Source organism: Prionailurus viverrinus, chromosome B2 (genome assembly GCF_022837055.1).
Source record: "Prionailurus viverrinus isolate Anna chromosome B2, UM_Priviv_1.0, whole genome shotgun sequence".
In the NCBI taxonomy this organism is placed as follows: domain Eukaryota; kingdom Metazoa; phylum Chordata; class Mammalia; order Carnivora; family Felidae; genus Prionailurus; species Prionailurus viverrinus.
The window spans coordinates 17,621,525-17,647,567 of record NC_062565.1 but is presented as its reverse complement, the minus strand read 5'-3'; the positions used below and the strand labels follow the sequence as shown (position 1 = coordinate 17,647,567).

Sequence of the window (26,043 nt, the reverse complement as noted above, 5' to 3'; positions counted from 1 at the left end):
TTGCGCACACGCTTGATCCCTGAACTTGACGTTTGCTCAAACCCCGTACGAGTGCAGCTGTCTGCTTTGCTCAGAGACACTGCATTTTATAAGTACAGCGCTCCCCTGTTCAGCAATAATTTCAACATTTTGTTTCAGGCATTGAATGGTGGTCACATCTTTTGACAGAGGATAAAGTTGGAGCATATGTGAAAAGTATAGTGCCTGGCATAGAATAATCATTTGATGAATGTTAGCTGTTTTCTTGAGTGTGTAATCTGTTGATGTCCTCTAATGTTGCTCTGGCTTTTTTGATAGCAAATGCTGCCAGCCCGGGAATGATATTTTGATTGTTTGGCATGCCTGCACACAAAATGGGCATGTCTGGGGCATGAAATCAACATCCACCTAGGCCTGTGACAAGGAAAAGGAATGCCCTAACAAGCAGGATGATCAGGACAATAGTGGCTCGTTGGAAATATCCATGACCATGGCTACACCTTGTCCAGCCATACTCCCGTCTGCTTCACAAGCTGCCGTCTGAGCCTTGCTACATTACAGTGTAGACTCACAGTGTCCACTAAACTCCAGGGTTCTCTCCACAGGGGCTACTGATGACCCATCAATTCCCAGCTGCATGTATTTGGTTTTTTTAAGACCCCAAAAGAGCAGGGTAAGACCTTTATCACATTCAATTTCATCTTGCTAAATTTAGTCCAGTGCATCAGTCTGATCAAAATCCTAGATGGGAAAATGCCTTCGAATATACATCGAAGTGGGAAACACTAAGGTTTTAGACACATAGAAGGATATTTTTGCCTTCCTAGTGAAAGGCTCTGCTCTGTCATCACTTTGTGCATGAGATTCTGCTGTTAAAGATGGGATCCAGGAAGGAGGAATGTTTATTTTTTACTTTATATAGACATTATTTCTTTAGCGTTACAGAAAATTATTGAGAAACTAGTAAAGAGTTCATGTATGCCAACACCCGGTTTCCTCTATTATTAACATCTTACATTCATGTGGTATCTTTGTTATAATGATTGATACATTATTGTCAACTAAAGTCATACTTTATTCAGACTTCCTTAATTTCTACCTAGTGTCCCGTTCTTCTCCAGGATTTCATCCAGGATACCATATTACTGTTAGCTGTCTTTTCTTTTTAGACTCTTCCAGATGGTGGACCTTTCAAACTTTCCTTGCTTTGATGACCTTGACAGTTTTGAGGGTTGGCCAGGTATTTTGTGGAATGCCCCCCAAATCTGTGTTTTTTCTCATGATTACATTGGGATTCTGGTTTTGGAGGGGAGGAAATACCCAGAGGTGAAGGGCCATTTTCATCACATCACATCAAGGGCCCGTACCATCAACATGACTTATCACTGTTGATGTTGGCCTTGATCACCTCACTGAGGGAAAGTTTGTCCGACTTTTCCCCTGTAAAGTCACTCTTTTATTCCTTTTTTCTATAGTATTCTTTGGAAGGAAATCACAATGCAGAGCCCACATTTAAAGATTGGGGAGTTATGGTCCATCTTCTTGAGGGAGGAGTGCCTAAATGAATTATTTGGAATTATTCCGTATGGGACATTTGTCTCTTCTCCCCTGTTTGTTAGTTTCTTTATTCCATCACGTATTTATATCAGGATGGCCTCATGGATTTTTAAAAACATTTTGGATTATAATTCAAAATAATATAATTCAAAAAAAATTTTTTTTAAATTGTGCCAGCTTTGACCATTGGGCCCTCTTTCAGTTGACTCTTGTACCCTTTTGACAGGATCCCATTGTTAGGGGATCTCATTTGTTGTTTGGGGTTTGTTTGCTTGTTCAAGCACTTATTCTCCAGCAGCACAAAATGCCCCAGGCACATCTTGTCCACCTGGGAGTAGAGGAGACCTGTCTTACTGAAGTTGTGTAAGACACCGGCAGGCAAGCCGTGGGCTGAGATCCCTTTCACCAAGTCTAACAGCGTGGTCTAGAGGCTCTCCTCCACTTCCAGACTGACCACGGTCAGACTTTGTGTTCTCCTGTCCTTTCTCTTCTTTTGCAAGACAAGGTCTCAAGTGTCTCAGGTTCAAATGGGGGAGGGGGTGGTCCCCAGTGGATGTCCAGTGCAAGATGGTAGGATGGACAGGAGTGAATTTCTTCAGGAAGGACATTCGCTGAAAGCCAATTTCCCCAAAGGCCAGTTCTCTGCGTTTGTTTTGTTTTTTAAACAATGTATAAAGTTTACAACAATTACTATTGATTGGGATGTGTGTGTGTGTGTGTAAGTTTTGAAGATTTCTGCAAAATTTTGGTGGGCTTATTTCATTTTATGTTCATAATAGCATCTTCAGGAATATTCTGTTGAATATGTCACAATTTTTTCAATCACTTTTGCAGATATATTCTCTAAGATGAACTTGATTTTTTTTTTAATCACAAAATCAAAACATAAGGTTGTACCTGTATTTTACAGGGCTCTCTTGGAGTCCCACGGCGATTGTGATATTCTTGCAATAAGGATAATAACACCCCAAGCAGAAATGGATTGGTTCAGAAGCCCGCGAGGCCAGCAGTCGAGCCTGAAGTCAGAGACCTCAAGAGATGACTTCTATACATCCCTTTCTGGTGTCGCAGTTCTGGGTGCCCTTGAATTAAGGGGTTTTATTGCTACATCTTGACAATAGCCAGAAAAGATCTTTAAAAGCATAGTGCTTAGAGTAGCTAAGAGAAGGAATTCAGATGGCTTATGGAAACCTGGATCAGTAATATAGTCTATTAAACAAGCCATCTGAGGGCAGAAGCCTTTTTCAAGTGGGGTTTTCAAAACCTCCCCCGTAAGAAGCATTAGAAAAGAGAATGTTTATTTTCCACATGCAGAGGCCTCCATAGGCAGCCAGGTGGCATTTTTACTCAGTAGTGGCCTTTGGGCACATCAGTCAGAGAGTCACAGGTGGCTGAAGCCACGGAGGGGCTTCTTCAGCCTCTTCTCCCCACACCCACAGCCCCAGAATGCCTCATGTTTCAAAAGATTTATCAAACCATAAAACACAAAGTTATATGGGTGGCTCAGCTGTCTGAGTGTGGATCAGAAGCTCTAATGGGCTGATTCATGGAAAATCCATTACCGATGTCAGATATGAAGAATTTTGTTGTTGTTGTTGTTGTTGCTTTAACCAAGTGGCCTGGAAATATGAATCAATATGGTGACTGTCAGCTGAAGAAGTTATTGGTAGGACCTCTGGTTGTAAATAGAAATGTTAAAGGGTGGTTTTTTGCTTTAGAAACATTTATTAAGTTTATCTATGATATTTATGCTTTAAAGGATTATAAAAATATATTCTCTCCCATTAAGTAGACTACTTCGTTAAAATAAATATTATTTCCCCGTAGAAGTTCGGCAACCAAATCATTTTCTGTAAAGACATTTTGAATCTCCTAGTTCATCAAGTGTCATTTACCATATTTTGAACAGTGAAATTATAACATCCGAACCAAGTAGGAGTGCCAGATGAAGGATACCCAGTTAAGCTTGAATTTTAGATAAACAGTGAATATTTCTCGTAGGTCCATGAAATATGTTTAGGATGTATTTTTACTCAAACTTTACTTATTTCAAATTTAACAGGGAATCCTGTATATTTTTTGCTAGCTCTAGCAACCCTCTCACCAAGGCAAATTTCCCTGGAAGAAATTTGAAGCTATCCACGTAATTTCTAATCAAGCACATCGGCTTTTATTTACACCGTGATATCAACTTTACACAATCCATGGAATAGACGTGTGTCCGACACCTTGCAACTCATTGGCTCTCGGCCCATTCCGATCCACCTCACAAAGCCCCATCGCACCAGAGAAATGGCTTTTGTCACGGCCACCAGTGATTTCCATGTTGCCAGATCCAACGGACACTTTTTCGTCCTCCACTTCTCAGCAGCTTCCAGCGATGTTGACCTCCCTCCAGCTTTTGAAAGAGCTTTGGCTTCTGTGACCCCTTTCTCTGTCCTGCTTTTCTACCTACCTGACCACTAATCCTCATGCCTCAGTCAGATCCTCTTATATTCTAACTACAAATGGGGAATTCCTGGGGCGCCTGGGTGGCTCAGTCGGTTGAGTGTCCGACTTTGGCTCAGGTCATGATCTCATGGTTCATGGGTTTGAGCCCCATGTCGGGCTCTGTGCTGACAGCTCAGAACCTGCAGCCTGCTTCGGATTCTGTGTCTCCCTCTCTCTCTCTGTCCCTCCTCTGCTCATGCTCAGTCTCAAAAATAAATATAAACATTAAAAAAAAATTTTTTTTTAAATTGGAAATTCCTTATGGCTCCATACCAGGTTCCCCTTTCTTCTCTTTCTATACCAACACCATCCGATAGAAATTTCTGTGAGGATGAAAATATTCTATATCACTTATCAATGCAGCAGCCACTACCCACACGTGGGTGGCTGAGGAAATGAGGCTAGTTATGACCGAGGAATTCAATTTTTATTTAAAAATGTTTTAATGTTTATTTATCTTTGATATAGAGACAGAGAGATAGTGTGCAAACAGGGGAGGGACAAAGAAAGATAGAGACAGAATCTGAAGCAGGCTCCAGGCTCTGAGCTGTCAGCACAGAGCCTCGCATGGGGCTCAAACTCACCAGCCATGAGATCATGAGCTGAGCCAAAGTTGGATGCTCAACCGACTGAGCCACCCAGGTGCCCCTGAATTTTTTATTTCATTTGATTAATTTCTATCACGACATATAGCCAGCAGCTACCATATTGGATAGCACAACTCCAGGCTGCCTTACAAGGCTGAGCTATGATAAAGCAGCTTTAGACTTAGGACTTCCTGGGTTTTATCTGTAGCTCTGATCTCCCCACGGAGCTACAGTGTTATATTCATCTGATAACTCAGATGACTCACAAGCATGGACTGATCATAGCTGGTTTTTTTCTCAGCTGCCACTATTCGGAGAATGGCACCACCAGCCACTCGGTTTGTTGAACCTGGAAAATGAGAGTTGTTCTTGATTTTTTTCCCTTTTCCTTACTATCTCACGTCCACACCGTAAGTGACTTCCATTGATTCTACCTCCGACTTGCATTTTGCGTCTGTCCACTTCCTTTTATCTCTGCCGCTACCTCTTAATTCGAGCCATCATTCTGTCATGCCTGAATAACTTGCAATAATCTCCTGGCCTCTTGAACCCCACTTCAGCCCCCTGTCTAAACATGATCGTCTCAAAACATGAATTGGATTGTGTCGTTTTTCTGCTTATAATTCATCCCCGGTTCGCCTCTGCTTTGGGAATAAAATGTCAATTCCTTGTTTTGGACTTCAAGAACCTGGACCCTGCTTTCCCTTCCAACCCATCTAATACTGTGTGTCCTCTTGTCCCTTTGACTAGGACTTCTGAGGCCACATACGCTCTGCTGCCTCAGGGCCTTTGCACTTGCTACTTCTCATCCGCAGCCTCTTCCCCACCCATCGACCTGGACAGCCTTTTCTTACCCTTTGGTTCTTTTTTTTTTTTTAAGTTTTTTTTTAATGTTTATTTATTTTTGAGACAGAGAGAGACAGCGCATGAGCAGGGGAGGGTCAGAGAGAGAGGGAGACACAGAATCTGAAACAGGCTCCAGGCTCTGAACTGTCAGCACAAAGCCCAACACGGGGCTCGAACTCACGGACTGTGAGATCATGACATGAGCCGAAGTCGGACAGTCAACCGACCAAGCCACCCAGGCGCCCCTTACCCTTTGGTTCTTGACTACGTACTGCAGGGAGCTCTCCCCTCACCACTTATCCCAATGGGTTTCGCTTCCATTTTCTTATTCTCTGTGTCCTCATATGGACCGTTTTCTCCTTCATGGCCCTCCCCATCTGTAGGTACATTGTGTGCTTGCTTCCTGAATGTCTGTGTAGCCCACCAGCCCACATGCTCCAAGAGGGCAGAGGCTTCTATTTCACTCACTGAACATATGTAATACTTGCACATCACTGATGCCTAGTGGAGTTCAATAAATATTTGTTGAATGTATGAATGAATGAATGAGCTCATGCTTTGACTTATAGGCAGGGTACTATATCTAATTTTGTCACTTTCAAAATCCAATTTTTAATTCGTATTTTACAGTGCAAATGACACGACTCCTGTCAACTTCCTCCCTTTTCCATTAAATGAACACAATAACGGCATCCAGAGAAAAGTCAGAGATGATAGAGCTTAATTACACTGAGAATGCTGTCTTTCTTTCAAGCCTCCATGAGACCATATTGTGTTGAGCTTCCTGGAACGGCTTACACTAAAGAGGTTTCCAGTACTATTGTGGCAAATTAGAGACCCTGGTTGCACTTTGAAATCATCTGAGAAGCTTTAACGTATCCTGGCTGGGTGTCAGCCCTGGAGATTCTGATTTAGTTGGTCTGGGGTGCACCCTGCATACTAGAACCACTCAAGCTGCCCAGGAGATTCTAACATGTGGTCAGGGTTGCGTCTCGCAGAGGGAAGTTGTGGACCGAAGAAGGACGAGTGCAGTGAGAGACTGTCTTTCAAATCCTTTTGTCAGTTGTGAATTCTGCCATGGTGCTCTTAGTGCCACATCTCACAGATTAGTTAACGGTGTCTTATAAGATGTTTTTATTATGATAAAAGCCCATTGGCGTTTCTGACAAATGTCCCATTGAAACTGTCTGTCAGAGGTTAGATTCACTATTTTAAGACTTTAAGATTCTTCCAGGTAAGTCTACTTCCAGACTATTCATGAAGGGGAAAGAACGATTAGCTAGTGAATAACTTGTGTTTCTGTTTAGTGCCTCTTGGCACTTGGCAAGTCCAATGGTGGTCGTCTGCCTCGATCGAAGGTGTCAGTGGCCAGCCTGGCCTCACCTCTTGTGCTTTATCTCCCTCTGTGCTCAACAGCTGATATTGTCATGGCTCTTGCCGCAGGCTTGGGCTCCTCCTGGTTCATAAGGTGAGCAGAAACTTTGGCTGCTTTAACTTACACTCCCTATGTTTGAAAGCTAATAATAAGTGAATAAGCAAAGATCTATTAATAGCTAGCATGAATAATTAATATTACTATCCATTAATAAATTAATCAATAATGTTAATCATTTTCATGATAAATATTAATACTAATAACAATATGACAGCTAGGTCTTTGCGAGTTTCCTACTTTCATTCATTTTCCACAAAGCTTTTTTGCCTCCTAATCAGTGTTTCAGAGCAGTAGATATGACCCAGAGTCTAAACCTTCCTGTGCTTTCCTCAGTTGGCCCAGTTTGCAAGAGCTGATCTGTGCTGCATAGTCACCCACCCTGTAACCCCTGGTTCTTTGGAGGATGGCATGGCTGGAAGCCCTGGCCAACACTTGGGGTATGTTTCTGCACCCGCCTCTCCTGGGATCAACTCCCACATCCTGGCTCCTGAGTACTGCCCACCATCCAGACCCTTCGACACTGTGGTTAAACTTCCAGAAACCAAAAGTCATGTTTTCTCCATTGGCTCCAGCTTTATACAATCTCTTTTATTGTCAGAACCATTTATCCTTTGCACCTGAGCCCCCACTGTCCCCATGCTCTAGGAAAATGTGTCTCATTATTCAGTAGTTCTCACCCATTTTGATAATCTTTCAACATTTCCTTGCAACATCTGCACTATTGGCTGCATAAATCTTCTTAAACACCCCCAAACTATCTTTGTCTCGGCAAAAATAATTTGAAATCATAGGTTTGATGCGTTACTTGTATCTTTCCCTATTACACATTAAAATAAATCCAGGGGCGCCTGGGTGGCTCAGTCGGTTAGGCGTCCGGCTTCGGCTCAGGTCATGATCTCGCAGTCTGTGAGTTCGAGCCCCGCGTCGGGCTCTGTGCTGACAGCTCAGAGCCTGGAGCCTGTTTCAGATTCTGTGTCTCCCTCTCTCTGACCCTCCCCTGTTCATGCTCTGTCTCTCTCTGTCTCAGAAATAAACATTAAAAAAAATTTTTTTAAATAAAAAAAAATAAATCCATAACTATTCATATAAAGTATTTGTGGACTATTTAGAATTGCTCTGTAACCAGGGCACCCTTGTACCACACTTTGGGAAATGTTCGCCTCAGGGCTCCCACCCCGGGTGTGCTCACTCCCATCCCTGCCCTGCCCCTTTCCACCTGTCCTACGTGGATCCCTCAGGCCCCATGTTGGGACAAAAATACTTAGAAGTAGTAAAAGTCCCTGCTTGGTGGAAGGTGCACACGTGTTCGGCACAAATGGAATCAACGTGATATGCTGGTTATGAGCACAGACTCTGGAGGGGACCTGAATTCAAATCCCAGCTGCTGCTTACTGCATAAGCCACTACACCTCTCTTAGGTAGCTCAGGGAAACGCTGGGAGGGTTAAATAAATTAACGTATATTCAGAGCTTGGAACAGTGTCTGCCCCTGCAAGTGCCATATAAATGGTAGATATTATTATCAACTGTATGTTCGGGCGACGGAAGTCTAAAGAAAGAAGTAGTCCATGAGTATACTACGCATCCTTTCCTCTGAGAAAGAGTTGACTAGGGAATCACAGGAGTATACTCATCTTTTTTTAATCTTGAGGTTAGTACTCCATGTATTTATTGGGGTGGTAAAATACATATATAACACTCAATAATTTAAAATGGTATCTATCTGACGTACTGAGATTTAGTGATACAAATTGAGTATTCTATGCAACGAGAATACTCCATTCTTAAAAAAAAATTTAGGTACTTTGTATTAATTTGAAAACTGAATGATTTTAGTAAGTATTGGAAGCTATGCAAAAATGTGTGTGTGTGTGTGTGTGTGTGTGCATTCTGAATATTTTGAATTGGCTTTCTGTTATTAGCATAGCAAGTAGTTCTTTCTAAAGTAAACTACTGGAATACATAGAAATAAATTTATCTGAGAAAGTGAAAGACCTGACCCACACACTGAAAACCATAAGACATTAATGAAAGAAACTGAAGACATAAATAAATAGATATCCCATGTTCATGGATTGGAAGAATTCATATTATCAAAACATTCATATTACTCAAGGCAATCTACAGATTCAATGCAAAAATTCCTATCAATATTCCAATGGCGTTTTCCACAGAAATAGAAAAAACAATTCTAAAATTTGTCTGGAACCACAAAAGATCCCCAAACAGCCAAGGCAATCTTGAGAAAAAAGAACAAAGCTGAAGGCATTCTGATCTCTGATTTCAAACTATATTTCGAAGCTGTTCGTAGCTAACAATATGCTATTGGCATAAAAACAGACACATAAATCAATGAAATGAATAGAAAGCCCAGAAATAAATCCATATATAAAAGGTCAATTAATTTACAATGAAGGAGGCAAGAATACACAATGGGGAAAGAACAGTCTCTCCAACAAATGATGCTGGGAAAACTGGACAACCACATGCAAAAGAATGAAACTGGACCACTGTCTTATACCATACACAAAAATTGACTCACTTGAATTAAGAACTTAAGTATAAGACCTGAAACTGTAAAATTCCTAGAAGAAAACAAAGGCAATAAACTCCCTGACATTGATTGATCTTGGTGATGATTTTTTGGATTTGACACCAAGAGCAAAGGCAACAAAAGCAAAAATAAGCAAGTGAAATGACATCAAACTGAAAGGCTTTTGCACAGCAAAGGAAATCATCGACATGAGGCAACTTACTGAATGGGAGAGAATATTTACAAATCATATCTCTAACAAGGGGTTAATACCCGAAATACATAAAAAGTTCATACAAGTCAATAGCAAAAGAAACAATCCAATTTAAAAATGGGCAGAGGATCTGAAGAGACATTTTTAAAGAAGACACACAGATGACCAACAGGTACATGAAAAGATGCTCAGCACCACTCATCATCAGGGAAATGTAAATCAAAACCACAATGAGATATCATTTCACATCTGTTAGAATGGCTATTATTAAGACGAGAAATAATAAGTGTAGGCGAAGATGTAAAGAAAAGGTAACCCTTGTGCATTGTTGGTGGGAATGTAAATTGGTGCAGCCACTGCGGGAAACAGTATGGAGGTTCCTCAAAAAATTAAAGATAGAACTACCATGTGATCCAGCAATTCCTCTGCTGGGTATCTATCCTAAGAAAAGACAAACACTGATTTGAAAAGCTATATGCACCCCCATGTTCATTGTAGCATCATTTATAATAGCCAAGACATGGAAACAATTGAAGTACTTGTCTTCCTATGGATGAATGGATAAAGAAAATGTGGTATATAGATATGATTGAATATCATTCAACCATAAAAAGGAACGAAGTCTTGCTATTTGTGACAACATAAATGAACCTTGAGGCATTATGCTAAGTGAAAGAAGTCAGACAGAGAAAAGCAAATACCATATGATCTCACTTACATGCGAAATGTAAAAAATAAAAAACAGAGTTCATAGATACAGAGAACGTATTTTTGGTTGCCAACAGTGGGGGCGAGCAAAATGGGTGAAGGGAGGCAAAGGTATAAAAAATAAAATGAAATAAACTATAAAACTGTCAAATAAAATGAATATGGTTTTATATATTATAACAACTGTTTTCCCAGGTCATAATATGAACATTTTTTTTCCTATTTCTATTTCAAAATTGCACAAGCATCAGCTACATTACTTTAAAACTCCTTTATTACATTTAATTGAACATTATCAATGACATTTATGAGGAGTAACAAATGAACAGTAAATCTGTGTTTGAATAAAACATCTCAGTTCTAATTCTGAAACCGAATCAGGAAAAAAACCCATATTTTAGCACAATAATAATCCATTAACTACACATCACCGTTAGGTTGTGTCTGCAATGAAAACATTCATCAATGTCAAGAAAAGGTATTCCGATGATACTGCAAAAGAAGATTCTCTTAAAAACGATGGCATCTTATCACTGCAATACTGTAGATTTTTTTTTAAAGCAGTAGATCTATACTTGGGATAAAATGATCAAATGTATTTCCTGAAGCTCTTTTAATAGATTATAAAATTTCTATTTAGCACTTACAAAGTGACTCGGGAGAGAAGATTGTAAATATTTCTTCCTGACGCTATTCTGACAACTTCTAAGGCCAGAGAAGGATTTGTGAAACTCTCTATGGTCAACTGGGAAAGGCTTAGAAGGAGAACCAGGATTCCTGGCTTCTCCTCCAGTGAATTTAGCTCATTGATCATCATGGTATCCAGTTTGCTTGTAGGTTCATTTGGGAGAGTCACATTTCAGACCTAATTCTATGTCATGTGATAGGTTTTAAAATGCTGTGCAAAATTTCCCTATACTTTCTAAACACCCCCAACCCATAATTTTCTCAACTGATCAACATTTTTATTATTGTATGTGTCTCCTAGGTCAATCTTCCAACTCAACAAGAGATAGTTCCTAGTCCACGTTTCCTGCCTGCATGGACACCAATACTATGTCGTGCCCAGGACTATGGTTCAAAAGTCCTCACTGCCATAGCTAAAGAATGGACTAACCCCATCCGAATAACTGATTGCCGACCCCAACCTAGGTGGACACACGTCCCAAGTCTCTGCTCCGTCTGTCCCGGAGGGAGCCGACTCTTGAGGAAAAGCCAAAGTGGGTCTCATGGCTCTGCAATCACCTGGAATTTTCAAAGGCAGTGGCCCTGCTGGAGAGGCCCTGGCCCCTGTGGTCGGCAAGTCCAAACCTTCCGGGTAGATGGACACGGGGATGTTTTCAGAAGCATAGTTACACCCCGAAAGGCTCTTAACTTCCTTTATGTTGTCACAGTATTTCAGAGCAGGGGGCTGGTAGGCCTGGTAGGACACTTTGGTGGTGGTGGTGATCACAGTCTGTAGTGCTGGAGCACCTGCGGAGGGAGTCGTGAGGTACCGACAGGGAAGCTCCGTGTTACAATAAGGGTGAGTGGACGCGGCCTGGAACTGTCCATGGTCCGTCCTCTCCCCAAGGCCAGGTTTTCCAAGAGCTGGTTTCCAGCCATGTTGTTTACTGGCGAAATCAAAGCTCCTCTCAAGGCTGCTGTATGAGTTGACATTATATTGCAGTGCATTTAGATGGACCCAGTCTGTGTCATTTGGGAGATTGCTGGAATTTTTACAAAGGGTGGGATGTGTGTTTGGATTTGTGTAACTAGGACCCGCCAATTCGTAGCTGCAAGGTGCCCTGGGCAAATAGATTCTTGGGTTTGGATATTTCTGAAAGGGTGGCATTATGTCCGCTTGAAAGGTGGCAAGGTCACAGGTAGCTCTGTAAGCATCCGAGCTCGGGAAGGAAAAGCAAGGCTGTGCTGGAATAGGGAAGCCGGTGTCAGTAATTATATCAAAGTCTTCTGAATCTTCCAAGGAAGATATGTTGTTGAAATGTCCACTGTTGTCTTGATTCTCCCCCACCTAAAAAAAAAAAATGATATAAATTTTTATTTGTAAATAAAAATGTAAATTACATGGGCAAGCTCATCTGTAAGAGTAGCCAACCACCGAATAAAAACAAATTCCAGGGGCGCCTGGGTGGCTCAGTCGGTTAAGCATCTGACTTCAGCTCAGGTCACGATCTCATGGTTTGTGAGTTTGAGCCCCATATCGGGCTCTCTGCTATCAGCACAAAGCCCGCTTCTGAACCTCTGTCCCCTTCTCTCTCTGCCCCTCCTCTGCTCTCTCTCTCTTTCTCTCTCTCAAAAATAAAAATAAAACCATTAAAAAACCCACTTCCAATTAGTGGGTTCTGTGCCGTGTTATAGCTGCTCAGGTACGTGATTTGGGCACACGGGTCCAAGAGCTGTAGAACTTAAGCTTGCTCGGGCATGAATAGCCTGCTGAATGAAGAGGGTTCATCGGTAGTTGGGAAGGGTGGGTCTGAGTGGTAGACGGTTCTGTGTTTCCTCATCCTATGTTTATAATCATAGAGACACAGACCTGGGTTCAAATCCTGCCTCTGTCCCTCATGAGTTGAACAAGTTACTTAACCTCTCCGAGCTTCAGATGCCTAATTAAAATTAAAAAAAAAAAGAATTAAGACAGTTGAAGAAGAAAAAATAAAGTTAGCACAGTTGATCTGGTGTCTTTGCGCATAAATAGAAACTTTTAGCCTCCCAGAGCCTCTTACCCCTACCTTGCAAGTGCTGAGAATTGCAGGCAACTCTAATTGGACAAATAAAATTAAAGTTAGTACGGGAAAGATAAGTTCTAACCAAAGGTAGAATTGGCAAAACCGCAAAAAAAACAAACGGGGCTCAAAAATAATAACCTTCTCTTTAGGCTTTTGTGACCATTTCGTGCGTGAAAGCTCTTAGACCCTGTGTGCCTGGCACATAGAAAGTGCTCAAACATCACTTTCTCCTACCCCCAGACTAACATGTCTGCTTGGCATGCTTTGGTTGAAAAGCCAAACTGGATCACTTTGCTCCAAGAAATTTTATCTGTTCTATGTAAATAAGGCCAAGGACCCTACCCTCTTAAGGATGTGCTGTTAACTCACTGTTGGTATGCACATGTTTCTCTCGTTATTAAAAATGGGTAATTGCCCTTGTATATGGATGTCCACACACACCCTCACTGTATCATTGACAGTAGAGATGGTTTGCTTTTTTTTTTTTTTTTAGAAGAAGAAATTAGAAACCCTGCCTGAAAAAGGGTGTCTCGGTGGCTCTGTCGGTTAAGCATCCAACTTCAGCTCTGGTCATGATCTCATGCTTTGTGAGTTCAAGCCCTGAATCGGGCTCTGCACGGACAGTGTGGAGCCTGCTTGGAATTCTCTCTCTCTCTCTCTCTCTCTCTCTCTCTCTCTCCCTCCCCCCTCCTTTGCTCTCGGCCCCTCCCTCCCTCTCTCTCTCCCTCTCCCAAAGTAAATAATAAGTAAACTTAAAAAAGAAAAGAAACCCTATCCAAAATGGTGACTCAATGACATTTTGTGGGACATATAATTTTCACATAAAATCAAACCTTTCTAATTAATTTATGACATTCATGTTTTACACAATCAGTGTATTTTCTGATGACAATGAACACAGACTACAGCGTAATGGCAGCTCCCCATTACCTCTGGTTCTCGAATTCTCTTTTTCTGGGGTTGGTAAAAAGAGGCCATTTGTCTCTTGATGGCACTTCTTCTAGCTTCCGTCTCTGATTTGCTCTCCGGTCTTGGGTGATCGTGGACTCCCTTGGCCTGCATCAATAAGGAAACAAATCATACGTTTGTTCCTCGGAAGGAAGTTTGCTGTGTTTGTCAAAAATTGACTGCGCCTTTCCCAAGATCGCGAGTTGTTTTTTGTTTTCTCAAAACAACAGAGGAAAAAACTATTGAGCAGCGTAACAGAAATCTTAAAAGGTTACTTAGCAATCCTTTCACCGTATTAACTCAGCTATAACTATAATTTGGCTCAGAGCCCTTAAAGAGCACACACAAGGTGAGCTCTTTTCCCCAGCACCGACTTCTGGCCACGGCGCTGCATTTGGGTTAGTCCCGAGTTTCTAAGGCACATGGCAGGTGGTCGGGTCCCTAAGCAGGATGAAAAAAATCCACCACACATTGGAACACCCCCCCTTCCCCCACCTACTTGAAAAAATATCGCGTTGCCATCAAGCCTCCAGAAGTTGGTTACAGGGTACCCACTGTGCCCTCGACAGGGGATCAGCTCCAAAGCCGAGTGGCAGTTGGGGCACGCTTTCTCTGCAAAGCCAGAGGGAGTGAAAGATTAATAGCAACTCGGACTCGGCTGCTTTGGAAGGAGGACAGGGCACAGGTGTCGGGAAAAGGGATCTCGAGGCCACAAGGCCCTCACTCTGTTGCTTAAGCCGCGCCTTGTCGCAGATGGCGGGCCGCAGCTGCAGGCGGGAGCCGTCGGGGAGGGCGCAGGCCCGGGCGCACACCACCACACCCAGGCACGACTTCTTGAGGATGTGGCCGTTGTGGTTGTTGGTGTTTCGCATGGCCCAGCCGCTCAGGTGGCGCTGGGCCTTCTTCTCGTCGCTGCGGTAGATGAAGCGCACGTAGCCGTCGGGCCACTCGCAGAAGTGGTCGAAGTGGGCCGGCTCCTGGAAAGGGGAGGGAAGGGCCGTGGAGTTGGTCCAGGCCGCACCTGACACACCACGCTTTGCATTTGTCCCGAGCACGGCAGCGTGAAGAAGGGCCCCTTTCCATTCCAGAGATGTCAGAAACCACGGAAACTGCTATCACACAATGTCACCTGCCGTTCTGTCGACTGGCTGTTCATCGATTATCCTTTAAATGCTGTCCATGTACTAGTTCATCTGGCCTTTCAGAACCCACACGACAGCAGGTACTTTTATTGTCCCAATTTAAGCCCATAGTACACGGAGACCAGAGAGGTTATTTGCCGTGCCCCAGGTCACACAGCTAGTAAGACGTGGCTCTAGGATTTTAGCCCTAACAGTTTGATTACAGAGCCTCTTTGCCTTACCATCGTGGTATACCACTTCCGGGTATCTTTAAATGTTAAATTAAAAATGAAGACATTTTGGGGTGCTTGGGTGGCTCAGTCAGGTAAGCATCAGACTTCCGCTCAGGTCATGATCTCACAGTTCATGAACTTGAGCCCTGCTTTGGGGTCTGTGCTGACAGCTCAGAGCCTGGAACCTGCTTCGGAGTCTGTGACTCCCTCTCTCTCTGCCCCTCCCCCACTGTGCTCTGTCTCTCTCAAAAATAAATAAACATTAAAAAAATTTAGATAAATACTGAGCACTAAGCAAAATCAGTCAGAGAGAGAGAAATACATGATTTCACTCATATGTGGAATTTAAGAAACAAAACAGATGAACAGAGGGGAAGGGAAGGAAAACTAAGATAAAAACAGAGGGGGAGGCAAACCATAAGAGACTCTTAAATACAGAAAGCAAACTGAGGGTTCCTGGAAGGGTGGGGGGTCGGGGGTGAGCTAAATGTGTGATGGGCATTAAGGGGGGCACTTATTGGGATGAGCGCTGGGTGTTATACGTAAGTGATGAATTGTTAAATTCTACTCCTGAAACCATAAAACAATAAAAAAATAAAATACTGAGCACTGCTTCGGTATTCGTGGTTGGTGGTCTTTGCCCATGATACATGGTATGGATACTGTAATGTCTTTCTCGCACAGAAGTTGAATATAAGATTGCCCTTTACCAAGCACTTAGTATTTACCAGGTCCTGTCTGGGGCGGGGGTCGGCACACTTGGAGCCCTTGGCCAAATCCAGCTTGTCACTTATTTTGGTACACGACTCACAAGCTAAGAAGGATATTTATATTTTTTAATGGTTGGGGGGAAATCCAAAGAATTATATTTTGTGACACATGAAAACTATAGAAAACTCAGGGGTGCTTGGGTGGCTCAGTGGGTTAAGTGTCAGCCTCTTGATTTTGGCTCTGGTCATGATCTCACATGGAGCCCTGTCGAGCTCTGTGCTTGGCATGGAGTCTGCCTGAGATTCTTTCTCTCCCCATCCCCCTCTGCCCTCCCTGGCTTGCTCCAACTCTTCCTCTCTCTCTCTCTCTCTCTCTCTCTCTCTCTCTCTTCTTCCTTCCCCTCCCAAAAAGGAAAATTATATAAAATTCAAGTATCAAGATCCATAAAGAGAGTTGTATTGGGACATGGCCACGCACATATGTCTACGTATTGTCTAGGGCTATTTTTTGTATATGGCAGAATTGGGTATTTGGCACAGAGACAGTGTGGCCCACAAAGCCACGTTACGAAGTATCGATGATCCTTACAACAACCTTCCATGACGGGCATCCATACTCTTATTTCGTAGACAAGGAAGCCAATGTTAGAGAGATAACCTTCTACAGTGGCATTACTCGTATTTAAACAGATCTGTGGCAGCCAGACCCAACTGGCTTCACCCGCAGGGTAGAGGCTGGAAGAGTATTATCATAGTAATAAGCCATTTGCACCTTCTGTCTCTCCCACCACCCCCAAGTAACGAGATCTAACATTTGCAGAGCAAAAACTATTCTCGGTCCGACAATTCTGACTTGGCTACATTGTTAGTATTATAACATTTCAACAGTAATAGGTAAATGGGCAGTTTGGGGTTCCAGTGGGTTCTAAAACCACAGGGATATTGTCGAAATCATCGTTATTACAAATAGGCATCATTTATCTTTTCTCAGAAATATTGCCATTGACATAAATTAATATGCTGACTTAAGGTAAGTCACAAATGAAATATATAATGGTGTACTATCAACTCTAATATCTAAATGCTAATATCTTTGTTTTTATTTTTATTTTTTTTTATTTATTTATTTATTAAAAAAAATTTTTTTTTCAGCGTTTATTTATTTTTGGGACAGAGAGAGACAGAGCATGAACGGGCGAGGGGCAGAGAGAGAGGGAGACACAGAATCGGAAACAGGCTCCAGGCTCTGAGCCATCAGCCCAGAGCCCGACGCGGGGCTCGAACTCACGGACCGCGAGATCGTGACCTGGCTGAAGTCGGACGCTTAACCGACTGCGCCACCCAGGCGCCCCTCTTTGTTTTTAAAGCGAACACTTCAATCTAAGGATGTTAGTAAAATAGACAATTTTCCAGAAGAGAGGATTCCATCAGCGTCCCCCCGTAGGGATAGAGAATCATGCCCCCCCCACCCCGTCTCATGCCAGCTACCAAAGCGGTGACACTGAAAATGAAGCCGCAGAGACCATGTTTTAAAATCACAACAAGAACAGAGGACTCCAGGATTGAGTTGCATTTGTTCAAATGTGTCAGCACATGTGCACATGCAGTTGAGCATGCACACACTGAACTTGACAGGAAATCTGGATGACAGCTTAAGATTGTTATCTAGTTCCACCACCTGATGACAGATCGTCTTAGCCTGAAACTCAGGCAAATTCAGGAACTATCTCAAGGTCATCCAGCCAATGTCACTCTTGCCCCTTCAGTTAGCCAGAGCAGGGCCAGGATCCTGTTTCTCCACTTCTACTTCCCAGTGCACCTGCCCTTTTAAGAGGTTACATGCATGCCCTGCTTAAGAACCAGTCTCCCAAAGGAAAAATAATTCACATTTGCATCGCAAGTCTAGAAAATGCTTGAAAGAGGAACCATCTTCCCATTATTTGGAAGTGGCTCTTTTCTGAAATGCAAGATTCTATTTTTTTTTTTCCTATGAAGATTTCCGGATGGAAGTCAGTGAGAATGAGGTGTCTTTGCTATGCCGTGGTCCACTTTCACACAAATGGTACCGGTTGACTGTAAGGTAGCAGGCTTTACAACGAGTTACTACAGGGGCACCTGGGTGGCTCAGTCAGTTAAGCATCTGACTTCGGCTCAGGTCATGATCTCATGGTTCATGAATTCGAGCCATGCGTTGGGCTCTGGGCTGACAGCTGGGAGCCTGGAGCCTGCTTTGGATTCTGTGTCTCCCTCTCTCTCTCTGTCCTCCCCCACTTTCTCCCCCCCCCTCTCAAAAATAAACATTAAAAAAAAACCCTGAATTACTATACATATATACATCCAAAAAAGCGCTGATCTCTTGCAGAGGCTACTTGACTTTGCTAATGAATTGCTATCCATCTGAATATCAATATGGCAGATCATAGATGTTGAATAAACACCATGTCTCTTACCCCTAGGCCACAACATTGCTAGAAGTCCACCTTTGCAAATTCTTGGGAAGCTACTCCCCTTTCCTTCTACCTAAACCCAAGACTTCAAAGGCATCTCCTCAGCTTTTGCCCCAAGCCAGTAACTGCCCAGCTCGTTCCCTGGACTTGACCCTAAACTACTTTGTTCCATTAAAACAAAACAAACAAAACAAATCCACCCTAACAGAAGGTGATTTCCTTGTCATTAGAAAAGTAAGCTCAGAAGTTATGTCCAAAATCTGGATTCCAGAGTCTCTCTGTGCACCTATGGTCTGGTTAGCATGACCATGCAGGCAGCCACGGCGTCTGAATAAATCACCCAAGTCATGCTATTTGTTTAAGATTCGAGCCACCCCGATTTGTAGTCGCATCTTGTAGTTTTGCTGCGTGAGAAGCAATGGAATCCGCATTTGTTGAGACTCTCTGCTACCCTTCTCATGAATTTCAAAGAACGGATCAAGAAAGAATCACCTGATTTCTATCTGGGATGAAGGAAAGTGAGAGACAGGCATCCTGCTGTCGTCAGATGACTGGGAACCCAGGTCCTGACAGTCTCAGGGCTATGGGTGTGTTTCAAATAAGCGCAAGGAAAGAGCTGGGAGAAGGCAGATCACTAAAGCCAGCTCTGCCCTTTGTGGGGTCCCTCTAACCATTGAGGACTCTCGGGAGATGTGGGGGTGGGAGGGGGAGTCTCTCCTCGGTCCCTACAAGAACTTGAACGCCACCAGCCCTTTTGTGGATGGCCAGAGCCACATGCGCGCCCACACCGGTTTCCCGCACCTGAGGCATCTGCGGATCGTTGATATCCCAACTGAGCTTCATTCCGTAGGAGCACACGGCGTCCTCCTTCTGCCCTGCCTCCGCCAGCATCCGCCCCACCTCGCCTGCGCTCTCCGCCAACGATCCTGAAAAACAGAAGAAAAATCTAGAGATGTGCAAGGTGATGTTTTCCTCTTAAAAAATGAATTGGATAGAGACAGAGAGAGACAGAGAGAAATTTATTGAGAAATCCGGAAGTGGTGACCGCGGTGTAAGAGCCCTGTTCTCAGCCGCGGTGCTGAAAAGTCTCCACTCGGACCGCGGCGTGCGCGCCTGACCGCTGCCCGCGCATTTATAAAGACACACCTCCCCCTGCTCCGCCTTTCCCAGCTCCTCGTCAGCTCCCACGCTCCCGGCACCTGCAAGGCGGGTCACCGCCTCCCGGACAGAACTAGGAACGGAGGGGCAGGTGGACCCGAGCCCTCGGGAAAGGGAAGCCAAGATGTCAAGGGGCGAGGGTGCAGGTGGGAAGTTGGAATGTCTCTTTTAAGTTGAAATCTACCCCCCCCCCGCCCCCCACCTCGCCTCGCCTCTGCGGTTTCGGATTGGGTTTAGATGGAAGGTTTTGAGACAGACGCTTTCCAGACAAGTCCTCTGAGAACCGATACTCAATTCCCGGGCACCTTATTTAAGACCTTTGCTGTCTGGGTAACTGCGCCCACGCCAGCTAGCCTTTGGCTCGCGCGCTCCAGGTCTCGCGCTTTGTCGTAGCTGTTGTGAGCGTCCGGGAGTCCGTGCTCGTTTTTAGGGAGTAGTGGTGTGGCGTCCGAAGGAATGCCGAAGGTCCCCGTGAGCTCGCGGGCCTAAGGTGTCCTTATACTTCGGAGGGACTGCGCAGGGACGTGGCCTGGTGGGACAAGAGTCCCGGAAAGTGAGCCCGGAGAACCTTAGGGAAAGACGGGCTAAAGGGAGCTGGACGGGGAGGGGGATGGTGGTCTCTGCGGGCCCCGGGAGCTTAAGCTCCTGCAGGACACTTAGCTCGCTCTGGCGCTCTCGGGCGCGCGCTCTCGCCTTCTGTCTCTCTCTCTCTCTCTCTCTCTCTCTCTCTCTCTCTCTCTCCTTCTCTCGTCTAGGCTCTCTCTGAGCGTAGTTTCCTTATCTGCTTAAACAGGGGATGGGGACTCTCAGTTCTTAGTCGCCATCCACCGGAAAACAACGTTTTAAAGAACGTCTTTACTGGTATTGTAGAAGTACCCCCATTCCATCTGGGGACGTTTTCTGGAGAATGCTGAAGCCCGGTGACGGGCCCAGGACGCTGTGGATTCCCCAGGACCGAGACAAGTCGTCTTCATCTGTTCTTCCGCCTCCGTAGGGTGATTCCGGTACCTGGAGGCGCCCAACAAAAGAAATCGATTGAAATGACTGACTTCGCTCTTTGGCCACGCTGGGCGGAGGCCAGCCAGAGGCGGAGAGAAGACGGTCTCCGGAATGTACTCTCGGAGCCTTTTTCTGCAGGCGGCACACTTCGGTTCCCAGCCCCATCCAGAGAAGGGCCGTCCCCGAAGGCCAATCACTGTTAGAGGGGGATTCTCCGACCTATATCCGTCGGAACCCCGAGGCCCGAGCGTCCTAGACCCAGGCATCGCCCTGCGCGCTCGGGGCGCGCTCACTGATGCTGCGTGGGACGCGCCGGGAGCGCGCAGGCCACCACCTCTTGCCGGACCAGTGTCTTCCTCTGGCCAAAGACAGAACAAAGCCGATGCGCGCTAAGCTCACAACCTGCGCCAGATAACTGCACGCTCGCGGTCTTCTTACCTCCCGGTCAAGGGCACAGTCAGGTTTGTTTGGAAAGTCAATTCCGTGGTGAGATGCTTTTCGGGGCCACCAGCCTCTGACCGCGGACAACGCCCGTGACGGAAAATGCCAGCTTTGGGCAGTTTCACGAACTTTCTTCTTTCTCTAGTTCCAAGCTGGATTCTCTCCCACAAGCAGAGGCAAGAGTCCACGCAGAGGAAAGTGACTCACTCGTCCATCCCGCAGTCTCTCCCCGCCTCTCAAGTTCTCTTTCCGATTAACATCACTCTCAGGTAGTCGCCACGAGGATCGGGGAGGAAACCAAGAGCGTGTCCACTCTTCCCCCAGGGATTTCGTCCGCAGGTTTTCATCATATTAACCTACTGCCAAAAGTCTGACCACTCTTGGCATTCAGTTGCGTTTTATGTCGTTTGTCTTCCAAACGTTAAGGTTATTCATACTTTTCTTTTACAAATAGTCCGTTAATTGTGATAGGTTAAGATATGTATACTTTAAAATATTTAAACACAGCTTCAACACTAACTTAGGGGCTCCTGGGTGGCTCAGTCGGTTAAGCGTCTGACTTCGGCTCAGGTCATGATCTCACAGCTCGTGGTTTCGAGCCCCGCGTGGGGCTCTGTGCTGATGGGTCAGAGCCTGGAGCCTGCTTCGAATTCTGTGTCCCCCTTCTCTCTCTGCCCCTCCCCAGCTCACGCTCTCTCTCTCTCTCTCAAAAATAAATAAACCTTTAAAAAAATCAAACTAATTTAAAATCACCTCTGAGACTACATAGGAGTTAATTCCAGGTCTTACTGTAAACATTTTTTAGAATTGTTCTTGTCCCTCTAATCTTAGAATGTTCCTGGAGAGTCTTTACCCTTTAAAAATACAAACAAATATGATTTTTAACGTTAAAGCCAAATCAACAAATCACATACTTTTTTTCTAAATGGATTCTGGTGTCCAAAGAAATGTCATAGAGTCTCCATCATAGTTTGAGCAAAAGTAAAGCATATATCTCAAGTTGCTCTAAAATTATGTCTCTGTAAATAAAATAGGTTAGCAAAAGAAGTTAGTCAAAGTGAAAATATAAAAATAAATAATTAGTGGTGTTGTCTATTGTATTGTCTCACATTTCTCCTGAAAATTCCACAACAACCATGTAGTTTGGAAGGATGAATATCCCCCCCCCCTCAAATTCTGTAAATGATTGATTATAAAGATTTTGCCTAATGTTAAGAAAACTAATTTTATTATGTTGTTTATCATATTCTTATTTTATTCTCTAAAATAAAATGCACTTAAACTGTATTTTGGTTATTGTTCGTTACCATCCTTGAATTTTTTTTACTGCATTTGTATTTTTATTGGTTCAGAACACTTTATTGTCACAGCTGGCTCTTCCTTGATTACAATTTTGGTAGAGTAAAAGCCCACTAATTCAAAAGCAAAGGAAGAAGGCTTTGCATTTGCTAGGCTTAGATTAAAATCGGTAAATTAGTGTAACTATATTTACATCCTGTTTGTCAGGGAACAGCTATCAAGATCTCTGAAATAAGTATCACTTTGAAAGCACCGCAAAGACAGACTGGGCTTTGACACAGATTCGGGTGCTATCAGGTCTTGCTTGGATGCAAAAAAGTATCTTCTGTAAATGTCGTGGCACGAAATATTCGTAGCTTGTAATTAAAACACAAATAGATTTTTACACGAGGAACGTTTGGATCTGAGGGGTCGTTTGTTCGTTTGTTTTTTGTTTTTTGTTTTTTGTTTTAAGAAAACGCCAGTCCAACTTCCTTTTGCCAGGGTGTTCGCGCAAACAGGCTAGGCTACCTAGTGGCTGAAACCTGGCCGTTGGTACACACTCTTGTCGCCTTAAAGCAAGTAGATAGAAAACAAGCAGACTGGATGAAAACATTTGTTTGCCTTTTTTGGTTTTGTTTCGTTTGGTTTTTGACCGACTACACCGTCGTGTTCAAAAAGGCACAACACCTTCTTTTGTGATATCAGGAAAATTGTCACCCTTGCAGGCGCAAATCAGCTTCCAGTGGGGAAAGGCCACCTTTAGTCCGTATCAATATCAATGGACCAAAGACAGCCCAACCAGCCGCTGAAGGTGGAGAGGAAACCCCTTCCCGCAAAGGGGAAAGCCAGCAGTTTAGAATTTCGCCAATAAAGAATGCGTACACATTCTTTATGTAAAGATGTAAAGAATTGTTCACATCGGCCGAACAACCGCTTTAAGGTGTGCGTGCGCGCGCGCAGGTGGCCTGAAGACGATTGCTAGTTACTCGCAAGTAACGATGTTAGTGAATTTCAGGTGCAGGTTCTTTGATTAGCGTTCCCGGCGAGGATTGGAATCCAAACGCGGCGGGGCTGCGCGGGTCCTCACCGCAGCGCTGCCCAGCCCGCCCTGGCTTCGGGTTGAAGAACCGCAGGAGGGGGCTGAAGGCGGCCCAGCGGCGAGGCGCGCCACGGGCCGGGAGCCTCGGTATGCTGGCGGTGAGTGACCCTGGGCGGGCCCGGGCCCCCTGTGGTCCCCGCGCCCTCTCCGCGGTTCCAGGCGGGCGCAAGGGCGCACGCTCCGTCGGGCTGGGGTTGCAGAGGCTGGCGTGGTCGCCCAGAGACGCGGCACCGGCTAACACCCCGGACGCCGCCGGGAAACGAGCTGGACGCCGGGGAGATAGCCTGGGGGTGCGGGCTGGCTTGAGCGTTTCAACCTCCTTAGGTTTGCTGGGCAGTTTATTGGGAGCTTTCAGTGAGGCGGCCGGGCAGGATAGAAACCTCTGGTCCCTTGCCCAGTGAAGGGGAGACTAGAGGATTAATGTTTGGAAGGCAATGAGATGGCTCTTCTCAATTTGCCCTGGATGTTTTCCCAGCCCATTTCCCCTCTTGCTGCGTAGACCATGCAGTGACCTTCACCCATGTGGGCCCCAGACTTATGGTCCCAAGCGCTGGGACTTCAGGCTACCTGAACTGTAGATAAAGGTCCCTAAGACGCCCGCGGCCCCGGACTTGGGGGGTGGATTGGTCCCTCCAGCGTTCCTACCTCTCAACGTTCGTTTCACCGAATACGCTGCTGGTGGAAAAAAATAAACAAGTCTGGATTTGGGACTTTGAATTTACCCAGTTTTTCATATCTATAAATAATGACGATAATATTGCAAAGTATGCTGACCTTCAAGGAGTTTGGTCAAGTCCATATCGAAGTAGGACTGCGCGCCCAAGCTATACTTTAAAAAAAACAAAAAACAAAACCTCTTTAAGGGCGCCTGGGGCTCAGTCCGTTAAGCGTTGGACTTCTGCTCAGATCATAATCTCTCTCACGGTTCGTGAGTTCGAGCCCCAGGTCGGGCTCTGTGCTGACAGCTCAGAGCCTGGAGCCTGCTTCAGATTCTGTCTAGTCTGTCTGTCTCTCTCTGCCCCTCCCCTCCTCGCGCTCTGTCTCTCAAAAGAAAACATTAAAAAATTTAAAATAATTAAACCTCTTTAGAAGACATTAAAGGATGTTTTTTTGTGTATTGTACTTTTAATTAATTGTTGGGATGCGGTGAGCAGAGGAGATGCTGTTACGTAATGTAGCACAACGTTCGGTGAAAACCAAGGTGGTAGACCGGGATTGCCCTTGAAGAGAAGTGTAACAATCCTCTATGTTTGGTGAATTCTCTTGCGGTGGTGGTTGATATTTGATGCTTGGAGTTGCGGTAAAAGTCCTAGAGGAAGACTTAAAATTCGTGCAAGTCAGAAACCTAAAGCTTAAACTCCTGATTGGGCTTGAAACCCACTTTCCAAACCTCTATTTACGAACTCCCATTCTACAAATAGTTCATTAATCCGAAGCCTTCTGTTTCATCGTTGTCACTCCAATTTGCTTATTTTGTGTGACTGCTTATTCCAACGATGTTTGTTTTGTTTCTTGTGATAGTCTGTAGGTGTCATAGATGGTACTAAGGAAGGTTGGAGAGATTGTTTTTAAGTAGTAATTTACTTTAGACCCGTCATCAGTGGCATGGGGAACAAAGTTTTTGTTCAGGATGACAACACGAAGCTTCGTTTCTTTTATTTTCTAAAGTCCTTTAAGTTAAAGTTAACATACAATGTAGTGTTGTTTCAGGAGTAGAACCCAGTGATTCATCACTTACATACAATGCTCAGTGCTCCTCACAAGTGCCCTCCTTAATGCATATCACCCATTTTCCCCATTCCCCCACTCCCCTCCCACAACCCTCTATTCTCAGTATTTAAGAGCCTCTTATAGGGGTGTGTGGGTGGGTGACTCAGTTAAGCTGCCAGCAGGGGACTTTGGCTCAGGTCAGTATCGCCTAGTTCACAAGTTCAAGCCCCCTGGGTCAGGTTCTGTGCTGACAGCTTGGAGCCTGCTTCAGATTCTGTCTCTCCCGTTCCCCCCCCCCCCAAAGAAATAAAAACATTTAAAAATAAAAGTATTTGATGGAAACTTGAAAATGCATTTCTTTGAAACATTTTTTTAAACAATATTTTTATTGCACACAGGAAGAGGACGATCCTTTGCAGTCCCTTCAGGAAGAAGATGGGAGCAGAATTGCCCCGGATGCTTTCTACGTAAAGATCAAGCTTCTTTCCGCGGGTGGGGGAGGGTGTGCAGGCGTGCTCTTTCTAGTTCGGTGTTTGCCGGGCTGTCCCCGCAATCGGTTTCTCCAGTTGCTCAAGCCAAGCTCAAGGTCAAGAGGCAGAGAAACCTTGCTCCTTCTCCTTCCCTCATCTTCCACATTCAGTTTATCACCATGCTTTCCACTGTCCTACCAGTATCTTAGTCTAATCTATCTTGGGCCAGGTACTAGTCTAGGTAGACGGTATTGAACAAAACAAACAATTCCTGTCCGCAGGGAGCTTACAGCCTGGCAGAAAGCCAAAGAAACAGGTTACCGACCAAAGGGAAGGAGTAGGAAGAAAA

The 26,043-nt window shown here is 44.5% G+C and overlaps 2 protein-coding genes across 2 annotated transcripts in view; one reads left to right on the top strand and one right to left on the bottom strand.

Annotated features, from left to right (window-relative positions):
- Window positions 1–11,426: 11,426 nt before the first annotated feature.
- GCM2 (glial cells missing transcription factor 2) lies at window positions 11,427–19,427 on the bottom strand. Its single transcript, XM_047858035.1, has 5 exons — window positions 19,338–19,427; window positions 14,750–15,002; window positions 14,525–14,637; window positions 14,008–14,133; window positions 11,427–12,362 (listed from the first exon to the last, which is right to left on the bottom strand). Exons 1-5 carry the CDS (start codon window positions 19,425–19,427, stop codon window positions 11,427–11,429), a joined length of 1,518 nt encoding a protein of 505 aa, XP_047713991.1.
- Window positions 19,428–23,603: 4,176 nt separating this feature from the next.
- The window catches only part of SYCP2L (synaptonemal complex protein 2 like), a 115,214-nt gene continuing 112,774 nt past the window's right edge, over window positions 23,604–26,043 (top strand). Inside the window, exons 1-2 of the mRNA XM_047859581.1 lie at window positions 23,604–23,612; window positions 25,623–25,691. Of these exons, the coding sequence (XP_047715537.1) occupies window positions 23,604–23,612; window positions 25,623–25,691 (78 nt within the window). The remainder of the gene's footprint in view (window positions 23,613–25,622; window positions 25,692–26,043) is intronic.

What these genes read in the sequence shown, in the direction of transcription:
- GCM2 (XM_047858035.1), bottom strand. Translation starts at nt 19,427, where the DNA reads ATGCTGGCGGAGGCAGGGCAGAAGGAGGACGCCGTGTGCTCCTACGGA. An exon ending in ACGATCCGCAGATGCCTCAG is followed by an intron (nt 15,003 to 19,337) that starts GTGCGGGAAACC and finishes TCCCCTTTCCAG; the next exon opens with GAGCCGGCCCACTTCGACCA. An exon ending in GGCGCGGCTTAAGCAACAGA is followed by an intron (nt 14,638 to 14,749) that starts GTGAGGGCCTTG and finishes CTGGCTTTGCAG; the next exon opens with AGAAAGCGTGCCCCAACTGC.